Below are 13,061 nucleotides of genomic sequence, written 5' to 3' on the forward strand. Positions count from 1 at the left end.
AAGCCAAGGTGGACAAAGATTTAAGAGAATAAAAGAAGAAAAAAAAGAAGAAAGGGAACTCACATTTTTTGAACACTTACTAAGTGCCAAATAGTCCACATGCATTCTCTCTTTTTTTTTATATTCATTTTATTTTTTTCAGGGCACACATTCCAAACAGTATAAAGAGACAAAGATTATTAAAGGAAAGGAAAGCCAGCACCTCCTAGCCCTCTTTTTCCTCTTTGCATCCTCTTCTCTGAGGGCTAATTGGAAGAGGGTCTGTTGGATGCTAGATTCTTCTGGAGTCTGGAGGGTGACAGATGCCCAGCCAGCAATGCTATTGGAAGCCCACAAGTGTGAGAATCCATAGGTCTTCTCTCTAGGGTGGTTCAGTTTCCCCAGGGAGGATTCTCCAGTCTCCTGTTAGGAGATCTAAGTTCTGGCTGCTGACCTTCTGGGGCTGAGCAGGAGAAAGCACTGCTGGGGTGGGAGAGAACTGACAGGAGTGCATCTAACGGCTCAGGATACACATTTCCACCTAGACCTGTACTCGAACCCACACCTTATCCCGGCTTCCAGGACTGGTATTTCCTAATTCAGAGTCTCCCTGACTTTCTTTATCTAGAGATTCCACACACCCCCAACTCCCGTCTCTTGTCCCTAAATAAGACAGAGATAATTGCTTGATTGTGCCAGGTAAGCTGGGAATCTGGGTTCCGGGTGAGTCATATTCCCCACTCTCGCCTTCCCAGGTAACTGGTACCTCCAATTCCTGAACTCCACCACAGGACAGCTTGCGTCTCATCCTTCTCTCCCTGCAGGCCCTTTGGTCTGAGCTTCTCTGCTCTGCAAGGCCATATGCTATCTCCTCATTTGTTCCCTGTCTTCATATGATGTGGTACCAGTGTGCAGATGTCTCCTCTCCCCATCTGGACGGAGTGTGCTTCTGCTTTGGGTCATTGTCTTCCGGAAGGTTTCCAATGAGAAAGGATTCAAAAGTCTTTATTCTGCTACCCTAAAACCAGAAATCTGCCCCCCTTTTTCCTTTCATTTAATCATCTGGACAACTCAAAGAGGTGGGTATCGATACCCCAGTTTATAGAAGGGGAAGTTAACTTTGAAACTTTCATTTAATGAGACTCTTGACTAAGGAGCTACCGGGAACTGGGAGATGGTTCAGTGATGAACACCTACCGATGGCAGCTGCGCTTGGTGGACTTGGTCATGCAAACAAGTCACGTGTTAGAGTGTGAGGCCTGCCCCGACAGAGGGAGCAGCGTGTTATCTAAGGCAGCCACAGAGGGAGCCTCCCCTCGAGAGAGAGCAGGGAGTGAACGCCTGTTGAGAAACTGAAGGGTGAAGGAGATAGATGAAATGTCTGGCGCCTCCCTGCTGGATGGGGCGCCGGTGGGCCTGATCTCATCACAGCTTTCCGAGCTCTGCACCAGGTCTTTCCACTGAGCCGATTTTTCTCAACCCTGCTGCTCATCCCCCTTTGAGCTCCCAGGCTGAGCCTGACTCCCCAGCGTGCACCAAGCACGACACTGCCCAAGTCATGAAAGAAAATCATTCTTACACCAGCAAGGTCACATACAGATGGGGAAAAGCATAAAATCTCAGACCTAAGTCTGAGTCCTTGCTTTGTCCCTTACTAGCTGTGTGACCCTGAGCAAGTTACTGAACCTCTCTGAGCCCTTTTCCTCATCTGAAGAAAGGGACTATGATAGTATCGACCTTGCAAGATGACTGTGGGGATTAGAGATGATGTACAAATGGCGGCCCTGAAGTGCATGGGTAGAGAGCGGACTTCATCGTCATCCCCCTTACCTTGAGTTCCTGGTTTTTGGCCTTCTCGAGCACGCGCAGGGCTCGCTGATGGGAAGCCTCGAGCTGGGCTCTCACGGCCTGGCTCTGCTGAGCGGCCTCCTGGAGCTCGCGCTGCAGCTTCTCCCTTTCGTGGTCGGAGAGCTGCTTGAGCTCCTGCAGGTCCTCCCTGTAGCTGCTGGCACACTGCTCCAGAGCCCGCTGCATCTGCGAGACCTGCCCACAGGCATCCTGCTCTCAGGTGAGGCCCCTTCCCCTGCCCAGGAGTTTCTTTAAATTAAAAGCCTTTGAATGTCTCCTCACCCCAGCTGAGCCTCCTCTATCTGCGGGAACTCTCAGGGGGTGGAAATCGCAAGCTTGAAGAATCTGGGGGTGGCCAGTCTCCAGGGTGCTCCTCAGCTAGAGCCATAAATGCCAGGCAAGGGCAACAGATGGGTGGGATGCCAATCAGCCAAGAGAAATCAAGAGGGGCCCAGAATACCCTCCAGGGTCTACCTGGCAGCCTCCCTCACCTCCTCCCCATGCTTGCTCAGATCTCATTTCTCACTGAAGTCTTCCTTCCCCGAAACCCTATCTAGTACTATACCCACTCCCCACACCAGTTTCCCATCCTTTTTGCCCTGCTGTCTTTTCTTTTTCCCAAAGCACTTATCCTCTGATATAGTATGTGCTTTTATTTCTTATGCCTAGCATTTTTAGTCTGACCCACCTCACTGCTAAAATACAAGCACTATCGTGCAGGACTTTTGTCTGGTTTATTCACTGATGTAGCCCAAGCACCTAGAAGAGTTTCTGGCTCATAGCAGGTGATCATGAGCCACAGCAGGTTCATGAATGAATAAGTAGGACCAAGAATCCCACTTTGCCCTGACCCGGAATGACCTCCCAGCTGGGCATGAATCAGGCCCCACATGCATTTCCAAGGCTGTCTGTAGGCAGGAGGAGGAGCCAGAGGCTCACTCGCATGAGGGGACCTCCCCACCCCGCTGGCCGGCTACCTGGGCTTGCAACCTGGCCTTCTGGCTTCGCCACTCCTCCTGCAGATGCTGGATTTGGGGTGCCTTCTCCTTCAGCAAAGAGCCCAGTGGAGGTTGCAGGTCACCTCCTTCCTTGAGGGAGACTTCAATTCTTTGAAAACAAGGAGGCCAAAATCACAGAAGATCCTTGGCTGGGAGTGACAAGACATCCTAACAACATCTCAGCCGCCAGGGCTGGGAGAACATAGTTCCCACAGCAGTTTAGTGGGAATGAGAAACATCTTCCCTGGAATCAAAAAAGCAACCTGACATATAAATTCTAGGTGTTATTGCACTTGGAATACAATCAGGACTCAGCCGGCACCACCCAGTATCTGTTTCCATGGGTGCTGAGTAAATGATGATCAACTGTCAGAATGACTGAGAGCTTAGAGTTACTTATTGGTTCCTTGGGAGCTCCAAAATAGAGGTCTCTGTGGTCTAATTTCACAACCCTTCCTGCATATAAAAAAATGAAACAATAATGCTTTACTTGAATATAGTATTTTATAATTTTCAAAGCATGTGCATAAGTTTTACTGGCTGTCCCCAAGTACACATAGGAGGGTTATAAATAAGCCTCTACATCTGTAGCAGGAACAAGAAGATGCTGGCTTAACGCTGCAGTAGTTTCTGCATCCTAGGACAGAGGCTGACAGGTGTCTTTGGAGGAGACCTTCCCTTACTCACTTCTGAACTTTTGAGCCAGCTGAGAAGTTCAAATGTAACTGGTTAAGATTGTGATGTTAATATATTTATCTCTGTAACAATGTGAAAGGATGCCACACGGTGGGCACCTCTCTGGAGATTGCTGGGATATAAGTGATGTTTTGCTTCCTCTGAAAAGGACATTAGGCCAGAGGAGCAGAGGTTAGGGGAGTGAGAAAGGCCATGATGGGGGGACTCCAGCCTGGCAGAGGTGGGAAGGCCCAGCAACATGGGCACAGGCTGGGGGGTTAAGGAGAGAGTCAGGGGGGACCCCTGAAAAGAAGGGAAGGAAACCAGGAGCAGCATAGTACTGTGGTTAAGAGCTTAGACACCAGAACAAGACTACCCTGGCTCAAATTCCAGCTCTGCCATCTACTAGGTATGTGACCTTGTGAGATCTTCAAACTGTCTGAGCCCAAGTTTCCTCATCTGTGACATGGAGTTGAAAATGGTAACTTTCACATGGATTATTATGAGGATAAATATCCAAGAAATGCTTAAAACTGTGTCTGACACATAGTAAGGATTATATAGAGAACCAACCAAATATTTAATAAAGAGAGGGGGTCTCTTTCTCTGCATTCTAGTTCCCTTAGGTTATCCTCAAGCTTTTGAGGATGTGCTTAAATGTAACCACCTTTAAGGAGAAATAAACAAGAGATAAACAGAAAGAAGAAATGAATAACAGAAGAAATAAACAGACCCAGAAGATGCGTGTTCTGAACTCTGGGTATGAAACAAACCAACAGTTCAGAGACAGCCAGAGGTTATGACCAGAGAGAAGTGGCAGAGAGAAAGACTGACAAGTGACATTACCAGGTCGGGTACATGGAACAGGTAAGCAATCCCTCATGCTTCCTGGGGGGCAGACTGGACTTCGTTCCAAAGCTCAGTTATGATTTTTAAAATAATTTACTGAAGTAAAATTTACATATAGTGAAGTGCACCAATCTTAAGTGTACAATTTAGTAAGTTTTGGCAAATACATATAATCATAAAATCAACACCCATCAAAATATAGAACATGTTATTACCCAGAAACTCCCCTTGCACCACCCTTCCTGTCAAACCACCACCCATAGGGAGCCAGGGCTATATTTCCATCACCACAGATTCGTTTGGCCCAATCTTAGGTATCATACAAACAGAATCATGTGGTATGTAGTCTTCCGGGTCTGCTTCTTTAGCTCAACAGAATGTCTTTGGAATTCATCCATATTGCTGTATATGTCAATAGTTCCTACTTTTTTGTTGCTGACTAGTATTTCATTACGTGCATAGGCTATAATTTGTTTATATTCCTCATGATACACATTTGAGTTGTTTACACTTCATGGCTATTAGGAATAAAGCTGCTAGACGTATTCTTGTACAAATATTTTCCATAGCACTGTATTTGTTCTGTCCTGGGACTCCTGACCTTAGATCTCAGACAACTTTCTTTCCTTCTCCATCATTGTTTGGCCCCTCCACTCCCGCCAAAACCCCTGTGGGTAAAACCCCCCAAGCCCCAACTTGCTCATTTGCTTCCACAGTTGGGGACACCCCCTTATCAGTATAACCACCATGGGAGAAAAGACAAGGCTGTAGTGATCACCACCTGTGGTAGGTCCGTCCAGCATCCTGGGAAAGCTTTCTGCTTTCCGCGGTAATCCCCTTTAGTCCACAGGGTTCAGGTGCAGCTAACTTTGCATCATCCCCAGCAGTAACAGGGAAGGGCATGTGACATACACCTGGCCAATCAGAGCACTCCATTTCTTTGGCTAGAATGATTGGCTTAGGGATGACATATGACCCAAGCAAAGCCCCTTAGAGACCTCTTTGAAATTTCCACCAGTAGTTACAGGAAAAAGATTCTCTCTTTCCTCTGGAGTTGTGAGTTATAAATAGGACAAAGTTTGTGGGAGCCAGCAGGAAGAAGTAATACCAGGATTTAACCGGGAAGCCTGACTCGAGAGTCTGTGCTCTTTAACAGACATCCCTCCATGCCTCACAGATCCTGAGATGGAATCTGCAGGATGTTGTGGAAATATTATCAGCTGGTGACTTCCCTGGACTGTAGGCTGCCTTACACTGCCTTTGATCTGGGTTAGGAGTATGGACCCTGCTTCCCCAGTGCTGTGGTCTGAAGGTTTATATCCCTCCAAAATTGGTATGTTGAAACCTATTACCCAACGTAATGGTGTCAGGAAGTGGGGCCTCTGAGAGGTCATCAGGGTGAAACCCTCATAAGTGGGATTAGTGCCCTTATAAAAGAAGCCCTAGACAGCTCCCTTGTGCCTTCCACCCTGTGACAACACAGAAAAAAAATGCCTTTTATGAACCAGAAAGTGGGACCTCACCAGACACAGAATCTGCTAGCACTTTGACCTCAGACATTCTAGCCTCCAGAACTGTGAGAATAAATTTTTGTTGTTTATAAGCCACCCAGTCTTAATTTCATTAAGCACTATGAATAGACTGCATCACCCTACCTAGGAAGCAGCCAGATGGCAGGAGAATGGCCTATATGGTATCTATGAGGAGTCCACACAGTCACTTATTTGTGTAGGGTAGTAGATCATAACTGTGGTGTCCTCAGAATCACCTGGGAAGCTTTCTCAAAATACACAGGGCTGGGATGTACCATAGACCCATGACAACAGAATCTTGTGAGGTGGGTGACACACTGTATTACTGTGCAGCAAATATTCACTCTCTGTTTCCTCTGCCTCCTGTGATGTGATGGATTCAGTTGTGGTCCCCAAAACTCACGTTGAAGCCCTCACCACAAAATGTGATGATACTTGGAAATGGCACCTTTGGGAGGTAATTAGGTTGGGAGGGTGGAGCTCTTGTGATGAGATTCAGGTCCTTATAAGAAGAGACAACATGAAGGAACTAATCCTTCAGCCCTGTCCCAGAGTGAGAAGGCATGTGGTACTGACTTGAACTCTACCCATAGTTTGGGGCAGGCAATAACACCTGACTCTGGCAGGAACCAAGCTCATAGAAGCCCAGCAGAACTTTGCAGAGCCATGGAAAAAGGTATCTTGACCCGTGAGATAAAAACCACTGATATTTTGGGAATGTTTGTTACAGCAGCAAGAGCTGACTAATATAGGCAGTCAGGATGGGGGATTTCCCAACGGTGACCAAGCTCCCCCATGTCCCCTAGTTAAAGAACACTCAGAAAACAAGGAGCAGAGGTTTGGGGCTAGTCCATGTCTGAGCTTTGGGCAGGTTTACCAACCTCTTTGAAGTTTCAGGTGTGTAATGTATAAAATGGTCTCTCTGGGTTAATGTGACAATTAAATAAGATAGTTTATATAAAGCTCATAGCTGTATGGAAGACATACAAAACATTTCTATTCCCTCCCTAGGCATAATGCAAGGGGCAGTAATAAATACTTGAGGAGAGAATGGATGAATGAATGGATCCTTCAATGTGAGTCATTCACTGGAGTGCTAGGAAGTCTGCACAGCCTCCTGTACCTTTCTTCATCGCTGCTGGTTCTGTCTTCAACCGCTGACTTATCTTGAAGCTCTCCTCTGGTCAGGGTCTGAGAAGGTTCGTTCAGCTTTAAGCATGGATCCTAAGACAAAAACAGTTGCAAGATGAGACTACGTACAGTTCCCTGATTCAACCTGTAGCTTATTAAACTAGAGCACAGAGGAGAATGAGTCCCCTGCCAGTCTACTACCGGTGCACAGTTGACAGGCTTGAGATGATGAGGCCCAAGCACAGAGCCTGGCCAAGGGCTGGCAGCAGCCCTTACCCCTGTAATCCTGGTTTTCAAAGCACTTCATGCAGCTGATGACACTAAAGTGTAGGGAGAGCAAGTAACTTGTCCGGGGTCCCACCGTCTGTGAGTGATGGAAACGGGACATGCAATCTAACTCTGGGGCTGTGAGGGACCCGAGGACAGTGCCAGCAACAGCCACTGAGCAACTGGTATTTTTAATATACCCACTTTACAGGTGGCAGTCTGCTGCTTCTCATTACATAGGATCAGAAATCATGGAACTTGTTGACTGACCATAAACATGGAGAAATGGGGTATGGTGGGAGGAGAATGTGGAAACTGAGTTAACACTGAGGCTTTATAATTTTCTATGAATTGAATTTGTTCATGTTACTTTTATTCCCTTTCCACATAGATACAAAGGTGGAAAAGACTTCCTTATTTTGATTTTCTACTTGTTACAGTAACTACTGACCATGGAAAACCCTGTGACAGTCTAGGAACAGATGGTTTTGTTAGTAAATGCCATTAAATAATAATATTGCAGGGCGCGGCTGCCGATCCTGAGAGGCTCAGGCGTTGGCGGTGCTCCCCTTCCGAGGGGCTCGACTCCAGCAGCGGCGGGGGCGCCCGCGGCCCCTGGGCGAATTGAGGACGAGGCCCCGAGGCGACGGCGCGGTGCGGCCCCCTCCAGCGGCCTCGCCCGGGGGGTTAGGCATCTGGGACTTGGAGAAGTTCAGTAACATGTATGAAGTCATCCAGCTCAAAAATGATGTAGCCAGTATTCCAGTACAAGTCAGTTTGAATCCAAGCGAGGCAAAAGAGAATGAAAGAAGTAGATAATCTTGAAAGCATAGAAGAAGAATGGGTTTGTGAAAGAGGATAACCAACCTCTTAATGATAATCAACAAATTGTGAATATTTTGTTGATACCCTTTTTGAGGAAGCTCAGAAAGTTGGTGCCAAATGCCTGTCTCCCACTGAACAGAAGAAACAGGTAGATGTAAGTATAAAATTATGGAAAAATGGATTCACAGTCAATGATGATTTCAGAAATCATTCTGATTGTGCAAATCAGCAATTTCTTAACTCCATCAAAAAAGGGGAATTACCTTTAGAGTTACATGGAATTTTCGATAAAGAGGAGGTTGATGTTAAAGTTGAAGACAAGAAAAATGAAGTGTGGATGTCAACCAAGCCTGTGTTTCAGCCCTTCTCAGGACAGGGTCACAGACTGGGAAGTGCAACACCAAAAATTGTCTTTAAATCAAGGAGTACTGAAGTTGAGAATAAAAATAATTTGTCTACTGTCCAGCTAAACAACCTGGAACCCATCACTAACATACAGATCTGGTTAGCCAACGGGAAAAGGATTGTCCAGAAATTTAACATTTCTCATAGAGATATCTCCCTTGTGGATTTTACAGTTTATATTATGTAACCAGAAGGCATATTGGAGGTTTTCTCATGTGTTCATTTAGAAAACGCACAGTAAGAAGTTCGTATAGAGAAGGACCTGTCATCAGCAATAACTTCATTTTTGTAGCTGTGAAAATTTTCATTAATGTGAATAATCTCAGAGGTTTTCTAATGGGAATCATTCAATAAAGCTTTTTACCTGAAAATTTAATAATTGTAAAGTGTGAAATACTTAAAATATGTTGACTTTAGAAAACATGGTTTTGGCAAGGGAAGGCAAACTTGAAAATAAGCTTCTTTGGTGGAATACAGTTTAACCTATGTAGTTGTTTTTATAACTGTCATCAATCAGTTGAAAGTCATTGTTAAGGCTGACAAACAGAAGGACAATTTTAATTTTACAGATCCTAATTCAACAGTTAAATTACTATGCATTATCCAGGTAATAAAAGTGATCTTACTTCTTTTATGCACTTCTCTCATTCAGAGTAATTTTCATTACATTTCATTGTGTGGAAATATGGTACGTATACATCTATTTCAGTGCCTTAAAGTATTTTGAGAGCTTTTACTAATGGTTAACTGTTGTCTTAAGGATGAAATACTACTATTCATTGAAAGGATCTGTGAAAGAATTTATACTTGTTTGTTATAAAATATAGGATGCATTTGTCTTTTATTTGGCCAAGTCATTCAGTTTGAGAACCAACAAACATTAGGTGCCTTCTGTTTGCCAGAAACTGTTACCAATGTTACTGTCATTTAATATACAGAAGTGTTAAAATATGATATTTTAATACTAACTCAATGGTTGTACTTATATTTTGACAATCCTTTGTGTCTTGAATTGAATTAACATAAAGACTTTGGTAAGGTTTGCTCTCTGTTCTTTCAAAGTACAAACCATTTAATTAAAAAATTGTTCATTATATATTGAATAAAACTGGCTTATTTGGGAGACTAAAAATAAATAAATAAACAAATAAATAATAATATTGCAACCTGGGCTTTCCACTAACTAGTACCATGGTCTTGAGCCAGTCTCTTCCCTTTTCGGGACCCGAGCTTCATCAACTGTGAAACAAAGGGGTTGGTTATATCTGTGCTTTTCAAACTATTCTGGGGACACTGGGAGGTGTGTCAGGGGCCCTCAGGGGTGGGAAGGGGCAAACTGAAGCCAGAAGATGGAGACTTGGGTTCCCATCCTCACTTGACCTGGATTGAAGTTGTTTTGGTTGCCCTTCCAACTTCAAGGCCAGTGTCACCAAACCCAGTGGCCACCCCTGGAGCCTCAGCTAACTGGGCCTCTCTGCAGAAGTGGGTATCTGGTCAGTCCCTGCTCCAGACAGGTTCCACGTGGCCCTGTCTCCTGGGTTTCCTCCTCCGTAGCCAGCTGCTCCTTCTTAGTTTCTTCTGCTGAAGCCGTCTCTTCTCCTGCCCCAGAACTTAGTCCTTGGACTACTCTTTTCTCTTTCATTTCCTAGCATCTCACTTAGTTCCATGCATACTGATAACAACAAATTTATCTATTTCCAAGCTTTCTCCTGAAGTCTGGACTTGTACGTCCAACTACCTTCCAGACATCACTCAGATGCTTAGTGTCTCAAGCTGCTACATGTCCAGAACTGAGCTTCTCATCTCACCCCCTCCAGACAATAAGAATGCACCTACCTCAGGGCCTTTGCACTGACTTTGCCACTGCCAGCAATGCTCTTTCCTGTGATATATGCATGTCTTACCCCCTCACTTCATTCACCACAACCGAGAGACCTTCCCTGGTTTAAAGGTTGGGCTATGGTACCAGACTGCCTATGTACAAATTCCAGTTCTTCTTATTAATGATGTAACTTTGGAAAAATTACTTAGGTTGTCATGAGGATTAAATGAGCCAACAAAGGTAAAGTCCTGTAATAGCATTAGCTACACAGTGAGTACTTAAGTGCTCATTCCCCAGGATTACTGTTCCCTGATCATCTGCTCTAAAACACCACACCTCACTTCCTTATCGTCCCTTGCTGTGTTTTCCTCAAAGTACATATCCAAGCCTGATATTAATTATTTACATTTTTTCTGTTTCCCTGATGAGAAGGTAAGCACCATGAGGGCGGGGACTCTGCTGTGTTCACCAGTAGAATTCGGTAAACACCCCATGAACAGCCCCAACACATCTCTGGCCACTCAAGGAGAGCAGAAGGGCCGTTTTCTCTCACACTTACCCCACACTCCCAGTGCATCCCATGGAGGGAATGGCTGGGACTAACTGCATTTCTCATGAGAAACCCACAGGGCATGTGGCTGGAGGCAGCTGTAGCCCAAAGTTTGGGTGCTTTCCAGCCCTGCTCAGGAGCCTTTTGTACCTTTCTGGCTCTTAAAGTTACAAGTTCTGTGTGATTCATTTGTGCTGCCTTCAAATGTAGCAAAATACCACGTGACACTGGACCTCACATCCAGAGAAGCAGGGGGCAGGTGGCACTTGGGAAGCCACTGTCCACCTCTGTCCAGGAGGACCTGTCCAGGGGTGCTTAGCAGTGGGGGCCTGTTGGAGCCCATGGGTCTCCTCTGCCTCCCACACCCAGTCTACCGAAGCCCAGTGTTACCTCTTCTGGTGATGTGTTCTGGGTTAGGTTAGCTAAGCCAGGACCACATCTTCCATCTGCGTAGTTCTGGGCCACATGACCCTGCATGAGAGCTGGAAGATGCACATGCAGCAGCAGGCCTTTCCTTTTTATGCTTGGATGCTTGCTGCAGGGCTCCTGGTACGGTCACAGCTCCCACTCGCTGTCTCTGACCTGCTCGCTCACTTTAGACTGGGCAGCGTTTGGCTCTTGGCTCCTCCGCCTCATGCCAGACCCGCCCTAGGCTTCAGGACCAAGTACACATTTAGCTCTCCCATAAAGGATGCCGGATTTCCTACAAGTCACCCATGTCATCAAGGCTGGAGGCTCATCAGCCTCAGAAACTGACAGTGCTCAAGCTCAGCCCCATGGGCTGCCTTCAGCCTTGGTCTTCTCTGTTCTGTGTCTGTCCTTTCCTTCTGACTGTTCCGCCTTGCTCTAGGCCTACTGTGCACTGAACAGACACAGAAAAAGCAGCTGGACGTAAAGTGTTCAACTGGCTCCCATAATTATGCAAGGTTATTTCCTAAAAGGAATCGCATATTCTCTATCATTTCTAATAGTCTGTTTCTCCGATCAAACCCTAACTGATGCCCTCTTTACTCCCTAGCTCTCCAGATCCTACTGATCCTTCAAAGCCCTACTCAACTGTCACCTCACAATCCTTCACAATCCCTTTTGCTGCAATTACACTCTCTTACCTTGTTGTTCCCATAACACTATTGCAAATTTGCTCACAACATCATAACTTGCTCACAAATATTTATGGATCGGTTACTGTGCGCCAGGCACTGTTTCAGGCACATGGCAATAAACAAAAGAAAAAAGAGTTTTTCTGCTTTCTTCTAGATATAGGAGTGTTCTTTTCTCCTTGCCTGGAATAAAAATGAAGGTAAAAGCAACTCCAGATATACTTTAAAAAATATCCTAGATCCTACAGCCAGTATAACTGAACACAATCAGCACGGCCTTTATCCACTGCCTGAACCCTTTCTCGTTATTGTTCATAACTGGATACTGAAGTCCAGCTGGTTGACATGCCACTAAGGATCAAGGCCCAGTGAGTTTGGTTCATTCCTGTGAACTTTCAAAAATGATATCAGATATCACTGACCAGTTTACCACCTCCATATAGACCTGAGGCTAAAAGGTCCACCTTTGCCTCCTACTTTCTGGTATTTGGGGCAAGGAAAGTATCTCAGAGACCTCCAATTCCTATAAAACCCAGAAGCAAATACAGTCTAAGCAAAACAACTTTGTGAGACCCCTGTTATAAATACATGTTCTGTATAATTCAGGGGAAACTGCACAATGAATGTGGAGCAACAAATCAGAATAGCATAATATACAATATAAATACATAAATGATGACTGAAGTTAATTAGGTCCAGATTTCACAAGGAAAACAGAAAGCACAAAATATGTTGGCAAAAATAATAAATATGAACTGGCTAAGTTCAGCATAGATATCTATCCTGGATATCGTTCTCTAAAACTCTTCAATAATGAACCTGTAGTTATCTAACAATAGAACCTAAAACCATAAGGCAAAGTGTTCAGAACTATAGGGAGAAATTGGCAAATTTATAACTATGATGGCAGATTTTAACATATACCTCTCAGAAACCGATATATCAGGTAGACAAAATGAGGTAGGGTGTGGAAGATTTGAACAATAAGATTAATAAGCTAAACCTAATAGGTAAAAATAAATACTGGTCACTGCTAACATTTATATGATGCTTAGTGTGTGCCAGGCCCTCAAATCGAGG

The 13,061-nt window shown here is 44.9% G+C and overlaps 1 protein-coding gene and 1 pseudogene across 4 annotated transcripts in view; one reads left to right on the top strand and one right to left on the bottom strand.

The window, feature by feature from the left end:
* Positions 1–13,061, bottom strand: part of FAM184B (family with sequence similarity 184 member B) — a 130,735-nt gene that overhangs the window by 19,376 nt on the left and 98,298 nt on the right. For all 4 annotated transcript variants that reach the window (XM_057502122.1, XM_057502123.1, XM_036921047.2 and 1 more), the window contains exons 8-10: positions 7,005–7,105; positions 2,805–2,934; positions 1,810–2,022 (exon numbers count right to left, since the gene is read on the bottom strand). In XM_057502122.1, the coding sequence (XP_057358105.1) occupies positions 1,810–2,022; positions 2,805–2,934; positions 7,005–7,105 (444 nt within the window). The remainder of the gene's footprint in view (positions 1–1,809; positions 2,023–2,804; positions 2,935–7,004; positions 7,106–13,061) is intronic.
* LOC118930152 (UBX domain-containing protein 2A-like) lies at positions 7,126–9,068 on the top strand (annotated as a pseudogene).

This window comes from Manis pentadactyla, chromosome 5 (assembly GCF_030020395.1).
Source record: "Manis pentadactyla isolate mManPen7 chromosome 5, mManPen7.hap1, whole genome shotgun sequence".
Taxonomy (NCBI): domain Eukaryota; kingdom Metazoa; phylum Chordata; class Mammalia; order Pholidota; family Manidae; genus Manis; species Manis pentadactyla.